The following is a 21,638-nucleotide window of genomic DNA, read 5'->3' as shown; positions in this document are numbered from 1 at the left end:
GAAGGCGCTGGAGAGGGTAACCCATTACCATGTCCCAAGGCTTCTCTACAATTACCATGGGTACGAAAAGGGAGCCGTCCGGCGACCTAGCAGCTCGTCACTATGAGTGGGTCATAGTAGGCCTTGAGGCGCTCCACGTTGACAATGTCGCGCCCTCGACGGCGCATGTCCGAAGTTGGTTCGATGGGTTCGATCAAGTAGTTGACCGGGGATGTGCGCTCGACGACCCGGTATGGGCATTCGTATTTCGGCAGCAGTTTTGAAGAAAGGCCACTTCCAGCGGTAGAGACCGAGAGCCATACGAGCGCTCCAGGGAGGAACGTGGGTTCAGAAGTAGTGGTGCCATCGCGAATGCTCTTTTGCAGCTCTTGTTCCTGCGTCGTAAATGTCTTGGCAAGCTCGCGACACTCTTCAGCGAGCCTGGCTGTGTCAGAAATAGGCGCGCACTCAGATGGATCCGGCTTGTATGGAAGTATCGTGTCGATGGTGTGCGACGGGTGCCTTCCGTACAGTAAGAAGAACAGTGAAAAACCAGTAGTGCTCTGATGGGCGGTGTTATAGGCGTAGGTGACAAAGGGCAGAATGGCATCCCAATTGGTGTAATCGGCGGCGACGTACATTGACAGCATGTCGCCGAGCGTTCGGTTAAAGCGTTCGGTTAGGCCACTCGTCTGCGGGTGGTAAGCAGTAGTTTTGCGGTGGACAGCATGGCACTCTTTCAGAATGGCTTCCACTACTTCCGATAAGAAGACACGGCCTCGATCGCTGTTGAAGCTCTTGGGGTGGACCGTGACGCAATATGAATCGGTGTAGTAGGAAGGAGGCAACATCGCGCGCTGTAGCCGCTGGGAGAACGGCGGTTTCGGCGTATCGCGTTAGATGGTCAACAGCGACGATGGCCCAGCGGTTACCAGCCGAAGTCAGAGGAAGTGGTCCATACAAATCGATGCCCACGCGCCCGAACGGACGGTTAGGGCAAGGTAATGGTTGTAGACCTGCTGGCGACACGTGCGTTGCAGGTTTTCGGCGTTGGCAATCGAGGCAGGAGCGAACGAACTTCTGCACGTAGCGGTACATCCCACGCCAGAAGTATCGTAGTCGAATGCGGTAGTAAGTTTTGGATACCCCAGAGTGCGCGCATTGCGGGTCAGAGTGGAAGGCCTAGCATATTTCAGAACGCAGACTGCGGGGTATCACTAGTAGCCGCTGGCGGCCGTCGGCGTTGTAATTGCGTCGGTGCAGGAGGTCGTCACGAACGGCGAAATGGTGGCCTTGACGACGCAACGCGCGAGTGGATGGTGTTGCCGTCGGATCAGTGAGCAAGTCGATCAGCGAGGTGATCCATTTATCCTTGCGCTGTTCGGTAGCGATGGTGTGAACGCTGATTGAAGCAACAGCTATGTGAGATACTGAGCAGGGGGCATTGTCGTCAGGCAAGGGAGAGCGCGAGAGGGCGTCGGCGTCAGCATGCTGGCGTCCGTTGCGGTACAGCACGCGGATGTCTTAGTCCTGCAGGCGAAGTGCCCAGCGGGCGAGACGGCCTGAGGGATCCTTCAATGACGACAGCCAGCATAGTGCATGATGGTCGGTGACGACATCAAATGGGCGACCATACAAAAAGGTCGAAACTTTGTAAGGGCCCATATGATCGCCAGGCACTCTTTTTCCGTGACTGAGTAATTGGTCTCGGCTCTGGTAAGCGTACGGCTTGCGTATGCCACGACATATTCGGGGAACCCTGGTTTGCGTTGCGCAAGGACAGCGCCGAGGCCTACACCGCTGGCGTCCGTGTGTACCTCCGTTGGGGCCGTAGGGTCGTAGTGGCGTAGTATGGGAGGAGACGTCAACAAACGACGGAGCTTTGCGAACGCGTCGTCACACTCGGATGACCACGAATTTAGGGGTCCGTTACTTCCAAGGAGCTTCGTCAGCGGCGATATGATGGTGGCAAAGTTTCGTATGAAGCGTCGAAAGTATGAACACAGTCCGACGAAACTGCGCAGTTCTTTGACGGACGTAGGTGTGGGAAATTTAGCCACGGCCCGAAGCTTGGCCGGATCGGGAAGGATTCCGTCTTTGGACACGACGTAGCCGAGGACTGTCAGCTGCCGTGCCGCAAATCGGCATTTCTTCAAACTCAGTTGGAGGCCGGCGTTGCTCAAACGGGTCAAGACATGCCGCAGACGTTGGAGGTGCGTGGAGAAGTCCGGAGCGAAGACGAAGACGTCGTCCAGGTAACACAGGGACGTGTGCCATTTCAAGTTACGCAGAACGGTGTCCATCGTGCGCTCGAAGGTCGCGGGCGCATTACACAGACCGAACGGCATGACGTTGAACTCGTACAAGTCGTCGGGCGCGACAAAGGCTGTCTTTGGTCGAGCGTCATCAGCCATGGGTACTTGCCAGTACCCCGAGCGCAAATCGAGAGATGAAAAGAATTCTGCTCCTTGGAGGCTGTCAATCGCGTCGTCGATTCGCGGCAGTGGATAAACATCCTTGCGGGTGACCTTGTTGAGCCGTCGGTAGTCCACACAGAACCGCACAGAACCGTCCTTCTTCGCAACGAGAACAACAGGAGACGCCCATGGGCTGTCGGAGGGCCGAATTACATCGCGTCGAAGCATATCGTCCACTTGCTCGTTATTTACTCGGCGTTCTGTGGGAGACACGCGATATGGACGTTGCCGCAGTGGTGGTTGGGCGCCAGTGTCGATGCGATGCGTAACAGCGGACGTGCGGCCGAGGGATGTTGCCCGACATCGAAAGAATGACGAAATTCATCCAACAAGCACAGAAGCTGCGAACGCTGGACCGACGTAAGGTTGTCAGCAATGGAGGGACCAAATACATCAGTAGGTGACGAATCAGACGTGGAAACAGCACTGATGGTGCGGGAACTGGTACAGTGCGAGTCATCGGGTGCGTCCAGAACTTGTGTGTCTTCAACGGGTTCCACTTTGCCGAGACATTCCCCTCGAACCAACGTAACAACGCACGGGGATGGGTTGGTAGCAAAAATAGCGGTGCTGCCCTGAGTGACTCGCACGGTCGCGAAAGGTACCAGCAACCCTTTCCTAGTGCAGATGCGGGCAGATGGCGAAAGGAGTGAAATGGTGTCGGAGAGACCGGCGCAGTACACCGACACAGCCGTTGACGAGTTTGGAGGCACTTTCGTATCGTCTTGGACGAGGATCTTGCTCACTGCCGATGGACTGTCTGTCTGCGTCAAATGTGAGAACGGTGAGAGTTCGATTTCGGCTGGCGCGCAAAGAATTACGGCGTCGTGGCGGGAGAGGAAATCCCATCCCAGGATGACGTCGTGAGAGCATGCCGCAATTATGATGAACTCGACGTCGTACAGAACGTCCTGAATGACGACGCGAGCAGTGCATACTGCTGTAGGATGAATACTCTGGGAGCTGGTGGTACGGAGGGACATCCCAGAAAGTGGCGTCATCACTTTTCGAAGTAAGCGGCAAAGTTTTGCGTCCATAACGGATACAGCGGCTCCAGTATCGATAAGGGCCGATGCGCGAACACCGTCCACAAGCACGTCGATTACATTCGATGGACTTCGCTGAGGGCTTTCACAGTTCGATAGCGTCGCAGCCCTTGCCTCCTGGACTGCGACGACTAGTTTTCCTGCTCTCGTGCGACCGAACGTGGCCGCATGGGTGACAGTGCTCGACGTCGTGGAGACGGAGAGCGGCGAGTAGCTGGAGGTGGGCGTGACGTCGGCGACATAGGTGGAGGTGGGTCGTAGAATGCACGGCTTGACTGGCTGGTGACAGGTGACGCGACTCGAGGCGGCTGCACGCGTTGTCAATAACGTGCTACGTGACCGGCGTAACCGCAAGCAAAGCAGATGGGCCGGTTGTCGGTGGTGCGCCATCGGTTCGCCGGGGTAGGTCCCGCCCATGTCGCAGGACGCGATTGACTGGTCGGCTGCTGAAATGACTGTATGGTGGACTGCAGTCGGGGCCGAGGGATGGCGTCAGCATATGTAGCCGGCACACCCGCCTCAAAGAACGGAGGTCTAGCGGCGGCTTCGGCGCAACTCATTGGGGCAGCCGCAGGAATTACTTGGGGCGTCCTGGCGACAACTTGACCGTAACTCTGGGGCGCAGCAGCCGGAGGTTGCGGGTGGTACTCAGGCATGACCTCCGCAATTTCCTGCTCAATCGCTCGGCGAAGAGCAGGAAGAAGGGTGGTCGACGACTGTTGAACGTGCTGCTGGTGGGCAAAGGCGAGGAGGGAGACCTGGCGTGCAATTTCCTCGCGCACGAATGACTTGACTTCTGCCAGCAACGCGGCCTGGTCAGTTATTGCCGCCAAGCCAGCAAGCTCTGCGTCGCGTGATGGGGATCGTTGGGTCATCGAACGCTGCCGGCGGAGGTCCTAGTAGCTCTGGCACAGCGTTATGACCTCGGCCACTGTGGCAGGGTTTTTGGCGAGGAGCATGGTGAAGGCATCGTCGTCAATGCCTTTCATTACGTTCCGGATCTTGTCAGACTCAGACATGGTCCCGTTGGCCTTCTTACACAAGTCGAGGACGTCTTCGATATAACTTGTGAAAGATTCACCGGCCTGCTGAGATCGTTCACGTAAGCGCTGTTCGGCTTGCAGCTTACGAACTGCTGGGCGGTCAAAGACGCTGATGACGGCGGTCTTGAAATCGGACCAAGTCGCAAAATCGGACGCGTGGTTGTTGTACCACAAGCTTGCTACGCCCGCGAGGTAGAATACCAAGTTGCTTAACTTGCCTTCTTCGTCCCATTTGTTGGGGATGCTGACGCGCTCGTAAATTGCGAGCCAGTCCTCCACGTCGGTGCTATCGGCGCCAGTGAAGATAGGTGGATCGCGTATACGGGGGACACCGGGACATGTGCTCGTTGCGAGAGGAGGCGTTTGCTGGGCGGCGTCTTGAGGCATGGTAGATGGCAGGGTACGGGATCGGAGCTCCAGGGGCATTGAATGTGGAGCAGACCACTCTCCACCAAATTGTTAAGGTGTTTAATAGACAGCACTGAACGACAATGAGTAATGGCGACAGTCACGGCAAGGCACGAACTCCCTGCGCGAGCGGCGTTCTTTTTCAAGCAACCAAAGAGGACGACCCACTAGAAGGCGCTGGAGAGGGTAACCCATTACCATGTCCCAAGGCTTCTCTACAATATATATATATTGTCACGTGGTCGTGACGTCGACGAAGGCAGCAGTCGGTGTTTGCAGGATGAAAGTGTTTATTTGGCCGAACTTGTGGCCGGAAAATGAGAACTAGAACTACAGCAGTACACGCTGTACAATGATAGCGGCGAACAGGGCGTCGTTCGTCGATCAACTGACAAGTGGTGAAGCGCGTCGGCTTTTATACAGGCGCTATCGAACTTTCCAGCGATATCGCTGCTTGTTGCGCATGTTCTAGAATAAGCTCGAGCGTTCGCGTCTTGCGCGCAATCTTAACAAAACGATCTACTAATCTCATGAAGCTTCTCGAACACTGAGGCGCGGTTCGCGCTGAGCGTCGCTGGCAGTCTTTGTGGGCGAAAACGGAATACAACAAAAGTGATAACAAGGAACGCACGTGGCAATGCCCCCCTCTGAAAAAGCATCGTCCCGATGCTTAAAACAGAACATGGGGGGGGGGGGTATGGTCAATGCATGCAACAATAGCAAAAAAAAAGAAAGTACAATAAACAATAATCGCAAGCAAGAAAGTACAATAATAAAGGAAAAGTACAGCCTTCAGATCACTAACGCGCGTAATACGGCTTGAGGCGCACGACATGGACGACTTCAGGTCGTGCACGGCGCTGCTGAGAGTTCGTAATGCCGTCAGGGACAACCTCGTAGTCGAGTGCGCCGAGGCGTCGAAGTACCCTGTACGGTCCGAAGTATCGTCGAAGAAGCTTCTCACTAAGTCCCCGTCGGCGTATTGGCGTCCATACCCACACACGGTCACCGGGTTGGTATTCCATGTGGCGTCGCCGAAGGTTGTAGCGGCGGCTGTCAGTCGTCTGCTGGTTCTTAATCCGTAGGCGGGCGAGCTGTCGTGCTTCTTCGGCGCGCTGTAGGTAGGTGGTCACGTCGATGTTTTCCTCGTCGGCCACGTTTGGTAACATGGCGTCGAGCGTCGTTGCCGGGCTCCGTCCGTAGACCAACTTGTATGGCGTCATCTGCGTCGTTTCCTGTACGGCCGTGTTGTACGCGAAGGTCACGTACGGAAGGATGGCATCCCACGTCTTGTGTTCGACGTCAACGTACATGGCCAGCATGTCGGCGATGGTCTTATTTAGACGCTCGGCGAGGCCGTTGGTCTGTGGGTGGTACGCGGTGGTCCGGCGGTGGCTTGTGTGGCTGTATTCCAAGATCGCCTGAGCTAGGTCAGCCGTAAACGCCGTACCTCTGTCGGTGATGAGAACCTCTGGGGTGCCGTGTCGAAGGACGATGCTCTCAACGAAGAACTTGGCTACCTCAGCGGCACTGCCTTTGGGCAGGGCTTTTGTTTCGGCGTAGCGGGTGAGGTAGTCGGTGGCCACGACGATCCATTTATTTCCGCAAGTCGACGTTGGGAACGGCCCCAGGAGGTCCATCCCGATCTGCTGGAATGGTCGCCGAGGAGGCTCGATCGGCTGGAGGAAGCCGGCTGGTCTTGTGGGCGGTGTCTTTCGTCGCTGACAGTCTCGGCACGTCCTTACGTAGCGAGTGACGTCGGCGGCAAGGCGTGGCCAGTAGTACTTTTCCTGTACTCGTGCGAACGTGCGGGAAAGACCGAGGTGTCCAGCCGTCGGGTCGTCGTGCAGGGCATGCAGAATTTCTGGTCGCAGTCCTGAAGGTACAACGACAAGGTAGCTGGCTCGGGCAGGAGAGAAATTCTTCTTTACGAGGACGTTGTTTTTCAAGGAAAATGATGCCAACCCTCGCCTGAATACTTTTGGGATAACGATGGTCCTGCCCTCCAGGTATTCAACTAGACTCTTCAGCTCCGGGTCGGCTCGCTGTTGTTCGGCGAAGTCGTCGGTAGTTATGGCTCCCAAGAAGCTGTCATCATCGTGGTCGTCGGGCGGTGGTGGGTCGACGGGGGCACGAGACAAGCAGTCGGCGTCGGAGTGTTTCTTTCCGGACTTGTAAACGACGGTAATGTCGAATTCTTGAAGTCGTAGGCTCCACCGTGCGAGCCGACCTGAAGGGTCCTTCAAGTTAGCTAGCCAACACAATGCGTGGTGGTCGCTCACAACTTTGAAGGGCCTGCCGTAGAGGTAGGGGCGAAACTTGGATGTAGCCCAGATGATCGCTAGGCACTCCTTTTCCGTTGTGGAATAGTTCGCTTCTGCCTTTGATAGCGACCGGCTAGCATAACTGATCACCCTTTCCTGCCCGGCAGTCTTCTGCACAAGGACGGCGCCGAGTCCTACGCTGCTTGCGTCGGTGTGGATTTCCGTATCGGCGTATTCATCGAAATGCGCTAGTATCGGAGGCATCTGAAGGCGTCGTTTCAGTTCTTCAAATGCTTCGATTTGCGCCGTTTCCCACTTGAATGGCACGTCGCTCTTCGTGAGGTGAGTTAGCGGCTCGGCGATTCGTGAAAATTCCTTGACGAAGCGCCTGTAGTAGGCGCACAAGCCGAGAAAACGGCGCACGGATTTGGTGTCGCTGGGTGGCGGGAAGGCAGCGATGGCAGCTGTTTTCCGCGGGTCTGGGCGAACACCATCCCTGCTGATAACGTGACCCAAAAACAAGAGCTCCTCGTACGCGAAGCGGCACTTTTCAGGCTTCAAAGTGAGGCCGGAGGTCTTGATTGTTTCAAGTACAGCTTCAAGGCGCCGGAGGTGTTCGTCGAAGCTTGAGGCAAACACAACGACGTCGTCCAAGTACACGAGGCACGTCTGCCACTTCAAGCCAGCCAGCACTGTGTCCATAACACGTTGGAATGTCGCAGGTGCCGAACAAAGACCGAAGGGCATGACCTTGAACTCGAAGAGGCCGTCTGGTGTTATAAAGGCCGTCTTTTCTCGGTCTCTCTCGTCGACTTCGATTTGCCAGTAGCCGGTCTTGAGGTCCATCGACGAAAAGTACTTCGCGTTGTGGAGTCGATCCAGGGCGTCGTCTATCCGTGGTAGAGGGTACACGTCCCTCTTCGTGATTTTGTTCAGGCGACGATAATCGACGCAGAAACGTAGGGTTCCATCCTTCTTCCTCACTAACACTACGGGAGACGCCCACGGACTCTTGGACGGCTGGATGATGTCGTCGCGTAGCATTTCGTCGACTTGCTTCTTAACGGCGTCCCTTTCTCGCGTCGAAACCCGGTAGGGACTCTGACGGAGTGGTCGAGCATTTTCTTCCGTTATGATACGGTGTTTAGCAAGGGGCGTTTGCCGGACCCGTGATGACGACGAGAAACAGTCCTTGTATTTCTTCAGAAGGCATCGGAGCTGTTGGTTTTTAGTCGGGCGGGAAGGCTTGGATTTACGTCGAAGGATGGCTCAGGCATTGCGGTTGTCGTTGTAGCTTCGTCAGAATCTGAAAAGGCAAACGCATCGCTGACAGCCAAGATTTCTTCGATGTACGCAATCGTCGTGCCCCTGCTCAGGTGTCTGTATTCTTGGCTGAAATTCGTTAGCATCACGCTTCCTTTCCCTTCATACAGCCGAGCAATGCCTCTTGCGACGCAAATGTCACGGTCTAGCAGCAAACCCTGATCGCTCTCGATGACACCTTCGATGCATTCAGCCGTTTCGGTGCCGACGGGAATTATGATGCTGGATCTAGGAGGAATGGTGACTTGATCCTCGAGCACGTTGAGGGCATGTTGACATGGGTTCGTATCCGGCGGTGTCGCTTTCTCCGACGATAGGGTTATCGACTTGGTTTTAAAGTCGATGACGGCGCCGTGGTCACTTAGGAAGTCCATTCCAAGTATCACATCCCTGGAGCAGTTTTGTAGGATTACAAAGCTCGCAGGATAAGTCCGGTTGTTGATAGTGACTCTCGCCGTGCAGACACCAATCGACGTTATTAGATGGCCTCCAGCGGTCCGGATCTCGGGGCCTTCCCAAGCAGTCCTAACTTTCTTCAGCTTCGCGGCGAACGGTCCACTGATGACAGAATAGTCGGCTCCGGTGTCGACGAGAGCTGTGACACTGTGGCCGTCGATAAGGACGTCGAGGTCGCTAGTTCGTCGTCTTGCATTGCAGTTAGGTCGTGGCGTCGGGTCACGGCTACGTCGGGTTGTTCCGCTGCTTCCCCGTTGCGTTGTCAGGTCCACTTCGGTCCGCGAGGCTTCGTCGTCAGGGCTCTGTCTGGTTCGCGTCGGGTCTTCAAGGTTTCGTCGTGGCGTCGTCGTCGGCGGCGGAGGATCTTCGATGCTTCGTCGTACAGCAACCGCACCTCCATCGGTTGCTGCCCTTAGTTTTCCGGATACGGGCTAGGCGACCGGCCCCGGAACGGGCCAGTGTACTGGCGGCGTTGGGGAGAAGCGTAGCGGCCTGGCGACGGCGATCGGGAAGGTCCTCGAGGGGTCCACTGCGCTCCTGCCAGATAGTCGGCGATGTCACGTGGTCGTTCACCCTGCTGTGAACGCGGCGCGTCGATGGCGAACCCGCGCAGTCCCATCCGTCGATACTGGCAGCGGCGGTAGGTGTGGCCGGCTTCTCCGCAGTGGTAGCAGAGTGGACGATGGTCGGGGGCGCGCCAAACGTCGGTCTTCCTCGGCGTGTATCGCTGGCCGGTTGGCGGGCGGTATGGCGTAGGTGGTGGCGGCGGTGGTGCCTGGCGGCGGAACTGCTGTGGCGGCGCGGCGTCTTGACGCGGGCGAGGAGGGGGGGCGTTGCGTCGGGCTGCAGCAGCATAACTCATTGCTTGAAGCTGCGGCGGTGCCGGCTGAGGAACACCCAGTGACTCTTTGATTTCCTCGCGGACAATGTCTGCGATCGAATCCACTTGAGGCTGCGGCGAAGGTAACAGCTTGCGCAACTCCTCCCGCACGATCGCTCGGATGGTTTCGCGCAAGTCGTCGGTGGCTAGTGAGTGCACTTCGGAATAGGTTGCAGACAGCGGCGAGCGGTTGTACTGTTTCGTCCGCATGTCCAGTGTCTTTTCAATAGTCGTAGCCTCGGTGAGGAATTCGGCGACCGTCGTGGGCGGGTTGCGGACAAGTCCCGCAAAAGTTCTTGTTTGACACCCCGCATGAGCAGGCGAACTTTTTTGTCTTCCGCCATCGCAGCGTCGGCCTGACGGAAAAGTCGAGTCATCTCTTCCGTGAAGATGGTGACGTTTTCGTTTGGCAGCTGCACCCGGGTCTCCAGCAAAGCAGCGGCCTTTTCCTTGCGGACGATGCTCGCGAAGGTATTGAGGAACGTCGTCCGAAAGAGGTCCCAGGATTGAAGGCTCGATTCATGGTTTTCGAACCACGTCTTCGCGGCGTCTTCTAAGTAGAAGTAGACGTGGCGCAGCTTCTCTTCAGTGTCCCAGTGGTTGAAGGCGGCGACTCGCTCGTACGTCTCCAGCCAGCTCTCCGGGTCTTCAAACGACGATCCACGGAAAGTTGGTGGCTCCCTTGGCTGTTGCATCACTACCGTTGTAGGTGTCAGGGGGTCTGTCATCGTCTCGGCGGTAGATGTGACGGTCTTCGGCTGCCTGGCGTTTTCGGGAAGGAGCCCGTACTCTGGTTGTAGTCCCTTCTGCCGGCGGCTGGTTCGAGGATCCGGGTTGACCTTAGAGTCTTCGCGGCTTGGGCTTGGGTCAGCGCTCCGCGGTGGCGTCCGGATCATGAAGCAGCACCTCCACCAGATGTCACGTGGTCGTGACGTCGACGAAGGCAGCAGTCGGTGTTTGCAGGATGAAAGTGTTTATTTGGCCGAACTTGTGGCCGGAAAATGAGAACTAGAACTACAGCAGTACACGCTGTACAATGATAGCGGCGAACAGGGCGTCGTTCGTCGATCAACTGACAAGTGGTGAAGCGCGTCGGCTTTTATACAGGCGCTATCGAACTTTCCAGCGATATCGCTGCTTGTTGCGCATGTTCTAGAATAAGCTCGAGCGTTCGCGTCTTGCGCGCAATCTTAACAAAACGATCTACTAATCTCATGAAGCTTCTCGAACACTGAGGCGCGGTTCGCGCTGAGCGTCGCTGGCAGTCTTTGTGGGCGAAAACGGAATACAACAAAAGTGATAACAAGGAACGCACGTGGCAATATATATATATATATATATATATATATATATATATATATATATATATATATATATATATATATATATATATATGTGTGTGTGTGTATGTGTATGTATATTCTACATTATCATATAGGTCCTCGTGGTATTTAAAGGGGATAACATTATCGCGAGCCTTCGAAATTATGCCTATTAGGCCTTGCCTGCGAGTATAGAGCGTAGAAATCCACGATAAGTTCATTTCTGGCATGAATATCCTTAGTCATACTACACTACTGTTTCTGTGAGAATTCGCCGACTGATATATTGTCACGGAAAAAACAAAGACTGCGTGTACGAGCGCGATTCCTTGCTATTCTTATAACACGTAGAAAACGCGCTATTTCTCAAATCAATTCATATCATAGCTTGAGAATAAATTCGGTCATAACCTTGCATCTTCCTATGCACAAGCAATAAGCAGCTGAAAACAGTTCAGCTAATGGTTTAATTATTTTGTCTTGGCTATGACCGTTTGAACCAAAGGTAAACTGTGAGAGAGAAAGTATACAGTTAACGAGAGTTATATGCAATTTCAATGCATAAAACAGAAAAACAGCAGTGAATTCGGTCATAGAGACGAGCTGTGGTATGTGGGCGCAAAATGCACGTGTACCGGAGTACGGTACACGATTAAGAATTGCCCAACGCGCTCCGCCAGCGGTATAGAAGCGCTGCGCATATTCGCAAGGTTTATTTCGTGCGCATACGTAAATTACAGTCGAAGTTGCCCAGAGGAAGGCCGCAATGTTAGTTTAACTTGCAAATAGCTCTTCGTGTAATCAAAAAGATATGTGAAAGTTGGCTCGGACCTGGAACAAAATGTTTATGCGCCTTCGCTGCTTTGTCTTCCTGATGTATTTCCTGAATTTTAAAGCAGAATAGCGAAAATTCGTGTGACTGTTGCCACACTGGGGGGCAATGCTTGCGCTGGGTCTCAACGCCTGGACAATCAGATACGAGGACGTCCCACTCGGCATTCTTTCAGGGAACAGACGTGTATGTACCGCAATTTACGAGCACTGTCGCTAGACTGACATCAACAGCATGAAGAGAAAGAAAATGTAATTAATACCGTTATGAGAATAGCGCGCTAGTTTGACCGCGCCACTGAAACGATGCGAGCTTGGCAGACACGAGACCTGATCTTTGTACGCGAAAAACATCCATCATATATAATTTCCCAATCGGTATTTTAATTCCCAATATCGTAGTTGCTTCAACGCTCGGTGATCCAAAAGTACATGCACCCTTATATGACGCGCGCAAAACTATTTGAATCCGAGTCAACCTTGTGAAGGTATTTTGACATGCTCTCACGCCATGATATTTTAGGCCGGGGAAGAAGAAGACGACGTATGAAAGGCTGGATTCCCAACGCCCATCTGTAATTTTCAGTCTTTTTTAGCAAGAGCAGAGCTCATCTTTTCATTTCTGTGCCTCGACCTCAACGAACAACGGTCTGGGGGCCACCGTCCTTCGAAGCATGTACAGATACCGACTACCGAAATGGGTTGGCCAGAAGCAGCAGCGCGGCGGCCCTCGATGATGCCCTTCATGATGCTGTAATGGCACCCACCACAAGTAATCAGGCATCAGGTCAGCAGGTTCATTCTATAGACCACAAAGAAGATGAACAAGCAAGGAAAAGGCTGCGTGACGATGACGCTCAGTCAAGGGCTTCTACAGAAGACAACAACGAGATGAACCAGACAGCCTTCACTTTTGCCTCCTACAAAAAGAAAAGAGCCGCAGGTGTTCCTGTCATATTCAAGCCAACTAAACCTGACAGAAGCTTCTGGAAAGTCAACCCAAAAGTCCTGGCTTCTGCAGTCGTGGCAACAGCCCAACAAAAGGTACTCAGCCATCGTCTCAACAAGGATGGCGGCCTCGTGGTGACAATGTCTTCAGTTCCTCCAGCTTAGCGCATCCTCGCGGTGACAGACCTGGCGGGTATTGCTGTAGAAGCACGAGTTGCATACTCCTCTGCCACGTGCGGGAGGACGTCCCTGTTGAGTACTCGGATGACGACCTCAAGGAGTATTTGAGCGAACAAGGGGCCATATCTGCTAAAAGGCAAGTTGCTTACATTCCAAACGAAAATGGTGTTTTAACGGAGACCCGAGGAAGCTCGGTCATCCCCGAATTCTCTAAAGACGCCCGTTTACGAAACCGAGTGTCATTTTGATTCCGCAGTCATCCTGTAACGGAATATATAGATCCGCTACTCAGTGTTTCAGATGTCAAAGGTGTGGACATACAGCGAAATATTACTGCAAGATATGCGCTGGCGCACATATGCACAAGGAGTGTACGTCACGTTCTCAGCCTCGATGTGCAAACTGTGGAGCTGACCATGCAGCATCATATGGCGGGTGCCCAAAAAAAAAAAGCAGCTACTCTAGCACGGACAATGAAGCAAGTCCAGGAAAAAGCGCGGAAACGACGAGAACCACCACCGAATCCGGATGTGACATTTACATCTACAAATCAAAAGCAATAAGATACAGTACAGCGCAGTGACAAAAGCTCGAAAACGTCCTTTGCATCAGTCTTGAAAGGAAACCAGAAGAGATTATCTGCAAAGAGCCAAGAAAAGTCCTCAAGCGATCTAGATACAAGTCAACAACAAATGTCCCCAAAGTCGCAGCAGAACAGGAAGAGCCAAGGAAAGCTGTTGGGTGACAGCACCGTGCAGGACATTCAAGTATGCTGATCGCCATGATGTTCGCGGCAATCAAGGCTCTCCTATGTGCCAACTTATCGTTGAAAGACATTCCAGAGGTACAGGCAGTCCTGGCTTTTGAACCACTAGTGACGACTTCTTTCACGGCACAACGCCGTGGTTCTTCTGAGTAACAACCATGGACTCGTTACCAATCGACTCGCCAGTGGTGTCCACCAATAAGCACTTCCACACATGTACTATATTCCAGTGGAATGCTCGTGGTTTGCGGTCAAAGTTACCAGACTTTAAGTATCTTGCGCGAGTGTACCGTTTCCCGTTCAGGGACATTTCCGAGTCTCGCGTCGACGAGCAGTTTAGGTTAAAGGCTTAATATTTTCGTCATTCCAGGCGACAAAGCGGAATTAGCAGAATCGTTGTTGGATTTCGAAATGACGTACTTGCATCTGTGACTGACATAGGACCAAATGACAAGAATGAATACGTTTCCGCAAGCAAAATGATTTGATCTGAAGTGTTTACCCTAATCGGCGTATACTTGGAACCAGGATCACCGTTCGACGAATCAAGACTAGAAAACGTGTTGACAAGCACTCAGTGTCCACATATTATTTGTGGCTATTTCAAAGCACATAACGAGATCTGGGGTAGTTCATATACATGCGCTCGTGGTGCTAGGCTGGCCAAACTTTTTGCAAAATACAATGTAGAGCCTTTAAATGATGGCAGCATAACTTACCTGAAAAATCCGAAGACTATCAGCTGCGTTGATGTCACATTCGTATCAAGTCAAGTAATCCCAATGTTTCGCTGGTGCATAGACTTCGACACTCAAGGAAGCGATCACTACCTTATTCCAATCTCTGACCGTCATCTTCGGACGTCGCTTAAGAAAGCGACACTGGAGTTGGTAGACTGGGACGCTTACACCGCAGTGGTAGACAAAGGGATCACAGCCTCCACTACGAAAGCACAATTTATACCGACAATAGCTGATTGCCTAAAAGAAAACCACCCGCTCTGTCGTTAAACGTTGTAATCTGCCAACGAACGACGAAGAATTCGAGAAGTTATGTGCCATTCGAAGGCGTGTCGAAAGGAAAGCTCTGCGTACAAAAAATATTGAAGACCTCACAGCTAGCCGACGGGCACAAAGAGACATACGACGTTACTTAAGCAAACTGAAACCAAAAAAGGTGGAAAGATTTTTGTGGTACGCTGGATATACGAAAACCGCTGAGAAATATCTGGCGAGTGATCAGAGGCATTCGCAAGGAGCCGCAACAGCTTTACACTTTCCTCGCGCTGTCACTCGTGAGCGCGCATGGCTGAAAGAGGTAGCAGAGCAACACTGTAGGCTCCTTTCCAGCGGGGCAACACCATATATGAACATTGCAAATCGTCAGACTCGTACTCCTCGAGCGTCTTTTCCTGACTTAGAGGAACTTTTAACAATTGAAGAGGTCAAGGCAGTAATCGGCGACACGAACAAGCGATCAACTCCTGGCCATGACGGCGTGAGTTATGCAGCCCTCGCACTTGTAAGCCCCTCATCTCGCCTACGTCTTCTTGTCTACTATAACGCCTCGTGGATAAGTGGGGAGGTTCAGAAGGAATGGAAACTAGCCTATGCTATCCCTATATTGAAGCCAGGAAAGCAGCCAACAAATTACTGCCTCCTTCAGACCCATATCTCTACTTAATTGCGTAGCGAAGCTATTTGAAAAAAAAAAGTGATTCACAAACGACTCAATTGGTTTCTGGAAACTAAGAAAATTTACACGGAGGAAACGAATGGCTTCCGTCAAAATAGGTGTTCCATTTACAATGTCATTGACTTGATCTCATCAGTTGAAGAATTGTTTTGTGGGACCACACCTACTGCGTTATTTTTAGACATTAAGGCCGCGTATGATTCCGTCTATCATAAAGCAATACTTGACGCTTTGGAAACCCTTGGTCTTGGACGACGGCTTTACGCATGGGTTGCAGATTATCTTCAACGGCGCCAACCTTTCATGTGTACAGCGAAAAGCCCTACAACATTTCATGCCGTCGAAAAGGGAGTACCGCAAGGAGCTGTGTTGAGCCCGGTATTATTTAATCTAGCACTTATCCATCTGAAAAGGACCTGCCCCGTGGCGTCAGCATCACACTGTATGCGGACGATATCTGCATTGGGAGAGCGGCGCGTTCCCGCAGAAACACCCAACAACGTCTCCAGGGAGCGCTGGCAAACGTATCCGCCTACCTAAATTCAAGAGGTCTCAAACTGTCCCCCGACAAAAGCGTTGCTATGGCTTTCTCCAGGAGAATGGAAAAATACCCACTAGTGTTGGGTGGTCGCCCCCTTCCATACGTGAAGACACAAAGTTTGCTTGGGGTGACGATTGATAGGAATCTCACATGGCATCCTCAAGTGAAGAAACTTACTGAGATTTCGTCGGCGTCGCAAGTATAGCGATTTTTAGCCGGGTCACAGTGGGGCAACAACTGCCGACCAATGGTGCTTCTCCAAATGGCCTACGTCGACGGGACCTTGGTTATTACCTGCCCATCCTGCATAATATGTTTTATACAAGCAAGAGAAAACTGGAGCCAACACGCAACGACTGTCTTCGAATATGTTCTGGCCTTCCAAAGAGATCGTCTCGAATAGCAACTGTAGCAGAAGCCGGATGCCTGCCTCTTGAATTGATATCTTCGCAGGGGACACTTCGGATTCACCTCAGACACATTATTCACAACAAGACCCAATTAAAAAAAATATTTATCATGTAAATGCTACATCTAGCTTCGGGCTGGCTCTCGGAAGAAGCATATGCGCGCGTATTTCGATCCCTGCTCAGGCGTCACCTATTATGCCAAAGAACATCTCACCCTGGACGCTGTCACCACTAGAAATTGTGCCATATGTCCCCAGAATCACTGTAAAAAGGAAAATGCCCCAAGCAGCAACTCATCAGGTAGCGTCGTAGTATATGTATAAAGAATACGCAACCGAAACGCACATATTCACAGATGATCCTACAATCCAACGTAGATCGAGGTACGGAGTTTTTGTGTCCTCTGCAAGAAAATCCCTCTTGTATCGTCTTGAAGAGTGGCATCTGCGTCAGCTGAGCTATATGGCATTAAAGAGGCTCTTATGTTTATACTACGACAGCAGCTGCCAAAAACATGGGTGATATAATACGGATTTTAAAGCAGCCCTGCAAAGTTTGTGGAACAGGTATACGCATGGTAATCACCAAAGTGTAACATCTGATATCGCCTATCTTCATCACGAGGCTAAGATTGCAGGACATTGCATTAAGTTCCAATGGATACCTGGCCATGCTGGTATTTCAGGAAACGAAAAAGCGGATGAAGCAACCCGAAAAGGACTCCACTACCGGAATTTCAGAAGAATATTTTTATAAAGTCGACGCCCCGAACATCGCAATAAAATATGCCTGTCAAGGCATATTTCTGGAATCTGCCGCTCCACCAAGATGACCGTCTGCGAAGCATTGACACTGAAGTGAGAGGGAAAATTTCCCCAACACTTCCTCGCCAACTTGAGACGCTGTACCATCGTCTTCGACTGAACGTGGCATGCACGAACGGTTCTTTGTACCGCATAGGGCGCACCACTAGTCCCTGCTGTGATAACTGCGGCAGCATAGAGACAGTGGAGCACATATTACTGGAATGTTCAGCGTACCGCGATGCGAGAGAATTGTTTTAACGACAAATGGACATGAGCTGCCACGATCAGCTAACGTTACACGACATATTAGGCCCAGTGGCCGGCCCTTCAAAGCAGCGACGGGATTTACAGTCGCTGTTTAATTACCTGTCAAAAGTTGGCCAAGTCGGAAAGCTTTAATGGTTGGCTATGTCGCATAGCAAAGCTTAAACTTACCGGGCACCCTCGCTCTAAATATTTCTATCAGGTTCACTTGCGCATTTGAGTTTTTTATAATTTTTTATTATTTCCTTCCCTCTCTTTTTAGTCCGTCAATCCCATTCCCCTACACAGAGCAGCATGCCAGCGGTATACAAACGCCGGGAAGAATCTGTTTTTCTAATAAAGAGCCTCTCTCTCTCTCTCTCTCTCTCTCTCTCTCTCTAGGACGGCTAGAGTTGCTTATTATTAAAAATTATTAAAAACGAAGAAAAAATATCGAACGAGCGTTGATTTTTTTTTCGCGACAGTTCGCGGTAACTTTATATTCTTTTAGGTGATTCAGTGATCGGTGGAAAGTGCCGCTGTTTGCCGCAATAGATAATCTGCAATGTCAAGGCTGATACGAGATTTCTAAGCAACCTTCTCAAGCCTCGAATTTTTGACAGTACCTAATTACTGGGGTTGGGATGAGCAGCTTTGAAGGCATCTCTAATTAGGGTTATTTGAAAAAAAGAAGAAAAGAGTATGCGGCCGACTCTTTGGCACGGCACTGCGTCAGGGCGTGTGCCCTTGTGTGGCGCGTGACGTCATTGTGTATGATATTTCCACACAACCGAACCACAGCTCAGTCATAAATTATGTGGACCTACATACATCTAGTTTCTTCTTATCTGCTTTTTTTGTCGCAGCAAAGGGAGCAAGTGCGACGTATCCGCATCAATTATAATAACCATTCGTTTTCATTCATGCTCCAGTATGTCTATTGCATTTTGTATCCCAGCCCAGGCGCATCGAAGCATGAAAAAAAAAAGAACAGCCACAATAATAGCTATGTTGCTATGAGAAAGCTTTTGATATGGGTGGCAAATGTTTGCGGCCGCATAGTGCATTGGTTGGGCTGGTATTGTGTCGCGAGAGAGGCAAGACATTTAGAATAAAGTTTCGCGCTCACTGTTAGTGTTTGCGCTTACAACTCCATGGCGGTACGAAAAGGCAAGGTAATAGGAATAATGATTAACCCTTTGATGCCTGAATTATAAAAGCGCCGCAGAAAAAATTTGTTTTTCATTTTTGAGCTTTAGATAGCAACTTAACTTAAATGAGCAGTTGTATTACTCAAAATGCAACTTTAATGCATACTTTTAAATATGTCGCGAATTCGCGACAAGCGACACTTAAGTCAATAGTAGCTCAATATGTTCAATGCAACGCAGGTACGGCATCGCCGCATCAATGAAGCGGATCTCTTCAGGGCGACGTAACTTGGCGTCGTCATTGTTGTTAAATGCAAGTTTGACTTTATTGCCTCCTACCAGTCACGTGACATCGTGTCGGCCACCGTGTGTGCCCTAGACTCCGCCGCCCAGTATAGCCGACTTCTTGAGAGCCGACAGAACGGCATGAAGGCGACGGCACCGAGAAATACATCTAGCTCACCACGAAACAGAGTCAGTCCTTTGTTCGAATTTTTCTGCGTCGCAAATAGATTGCTCTGCTGAACGATGTGTTCCGTGAAGGTGTCATAAAAAATTCCTTGAAATATACAATAAGAGCTCGGAGGATGAGGATGAGCGGTTTTACAGTGTAGCATTTCCCGCTGTTCTTGACAGTTTTTTTTCCCCACCGCACTGCATGTTTTAGAGAGGCACTAGCTTGGCTGGTCTACCACATCTCCCTCTTCATCCTCACTGCTCGATGAAGACACTCGTGCTTGTGCATGGAGATCAGGATCGACATCGTCGTCTTCGCTGTCATTGAGACAGCTGTTTTCATTTTTATCTTCAGGTGGCAAGCGCGTGCTAAGCCTTTTTTTCCCATTAAATGAGCGGAAGTCCATCATGAACTTGTCATACCGGCAGTCATCCCTCATAGACTCAAATGCCGGATGTCGCGAATTTGCGACATACCAGAGAAGCGAGGACCGCGCAGGAAATAACGTACTTCAAATCAACGTGACATGTCGTGTGCAAGCTCTTGTATGCGTGCACATCGAAAAAATTTCATAGGAGATCGAACTTACGTCCCTCGGGCAGAAAAGAACGAAGAAGTGAGAGCTGTTGCACGTGCTTCGCGCTTTCCGGCATCTGCTACACAACACTGGGTCCCAGCTTGCAATATCTTACATGCAATGGCGCCAGATGCCTCGTGCTGAAAGCTACGTTCGCCTCAAATACGTGACAGCCGCCGCTGAAGGCATAAACGCGTTTCGTGTGTTTCTTATTCGGCGTCTTTCAGTATGTCGCGAATTCGCGACAACCGGCAGTAAAGGGTCAAGATCGGATGGAGGAATTGGCCTTCACTGGACGCGTAGTTTAAAGGTCGCATTTAAAGAGTTTATTGTTAACAAAATTGTCAATCATCCCCATCGTCTCTGCGAGCCTAACTTACTTGCCGTCGTCGGTCAAGACAATCCAACTTTCAGTAAGACTTCAAGAGCTTCGAAATTGACAGCAAATCTTACAGACTCATTGAGATATTTAGGTCATTCTATGTCCTTTGGCTGAGACGGGAAAACCTGATAGCCCAAATCATCATTTATTAATTTAAAACTTCATCAGCACCCCAGAAGTCGCGCCTGCTTGTTCCGAGAGGAGGGCGATCGCTTCAGTAGCCGCAGCCGTCTTTCGTTGACGCAAGTATTTCGCGGCACCATGCCCAATCCACAAAACACAAACGCAGCACCTGCCAGAAGAATATGCAGCGATGTTGACAGAGAAATGCACAACGGTATTTCTTTGTGGTGACAAAACGTTTGGGGTCCATATTCTAAATAACATTGTCTGTTGCCATGTGCAGGTACCTCGAGTGACGGAGATCCCTTAGAGGACGCATTCGGGTTTTGATGGAGGTTCACTTGAACGCAAATAATCTCGTATACACTAGCGTTAAAAACGACCAGAAGGTCAAAGCTATGTTGTAGTCCCCCGCTGCGCCTCGCGTGATAGTATTATAAAAGTTTGGGTACACAAAATATCCCAACTAACTTTTTAAACAAGCGCTTGAAACACGGGACGAAACTAGTGGACTTCGACGCGAAGAATTGCACTTCATCGAATGGTATCGACACGACGAATGGTATCGACTTTCCGATTTTGAACAAAGCTCACCTCGAGGCCACCGAGCGTCATCTTCTGTGACGAAATCAACACCAGCGTACAGCTTCTCCTTGAACTCGACGAGATGGTCAGCTTGCGGGAAGTAGGCTGAGAAGCCACTGATAACAATATCGTCTTCCTTCATCGTTACCTGAAAAAACAAACATTGCACAGAATTACGAAATTTTCTGATCTCCAAGGGTTATTCTGAACGCTGGGAAAATGCAGCGTACGATAATTACGGTGCCATGCAGCAGAACAAGACCCAAAGTCACAGCGCAATACTAAAATTAATGATGTGCATATACATTAAACTATTATGTGAAAAAAAGAAATGTACGACTCACCCGCGCAAAACAGCCTATTCTAACATGAGCGGCTAGCAGCAAAAGCGAATGGTTTGTCCAAAGAACGTGGCATCTGTATTTCTAATGCATAGGCCCTCTGTACCGGCGGTGTCACTGAATAATGAACAGTTGCTCGTTGCTGGAGGCATATAAGCTGTGTCCGCCAGGGGTCTCCACTGTCTCGCCGCTAACAGCGACATGCGCTGCCACACTGAGGTCAAAGCTCTCGTGCGCTGCTCCTGTAGAACAGCGAACAAATGTTCTTTGTCGAGCGCGAATATAATGTATATTGCATGTTTCATTTTATTTTTTTTTTCAGATGTAGCTCACATAATTGATATCTTGATGATCCCTCCATTGAAAATTCATTCTGCTGCATGTCGGCGCCCTCAGTAAATTCA

General features: G+C 51.0%; 1 protein-coding gene across 1 annotated transcript in view; it reads right to left on the bottom strand.

The window, feature by feature from the left end:
- LOC119391856 (fatty acid synthase-like) overlaps window positions 1–21,035 on the bottom strand; it is a 200,923-nt gene extending 179,888 nt beyond the window's left edge. Inside the window, exon 1 of the mRNA XM_049415421.1 lies at window positions 20,903–21,035. Coding sequence (XP_049271378.1) covers window positions 20,903–21,035 — 133 coding nt within the window. The remainder of the gene's footprint in view (window positions 1–20,902) is intronic.
- Between the last annotated feature and the right edge of the window lie 603 nt (window positions 21,036–21,638).

The sequence above is a fragment of the Rhipicephalus sanguineus genome, chromosome 4, assembly GCF_013339695.2.
Source record: "Rhipicephalus sanguineus isolate Rsan-2018 chromosome 4, BIME_Rsan_1.4, whole genome shotgun sequence".
Taxonomy (NCBI): domain Eukaryota; kingdom Metazoa; phylum Arthropoda; class Arachnida; order Ixodida; family Ixodidae; genus Rhipicephalus; species Rhipicephalus sanguineus.
The sequence above is the reverse complement of the archived record's forward strand: the minus strand, read 5'-3'. Positions and strand labels throughout refer to the sequence as shown.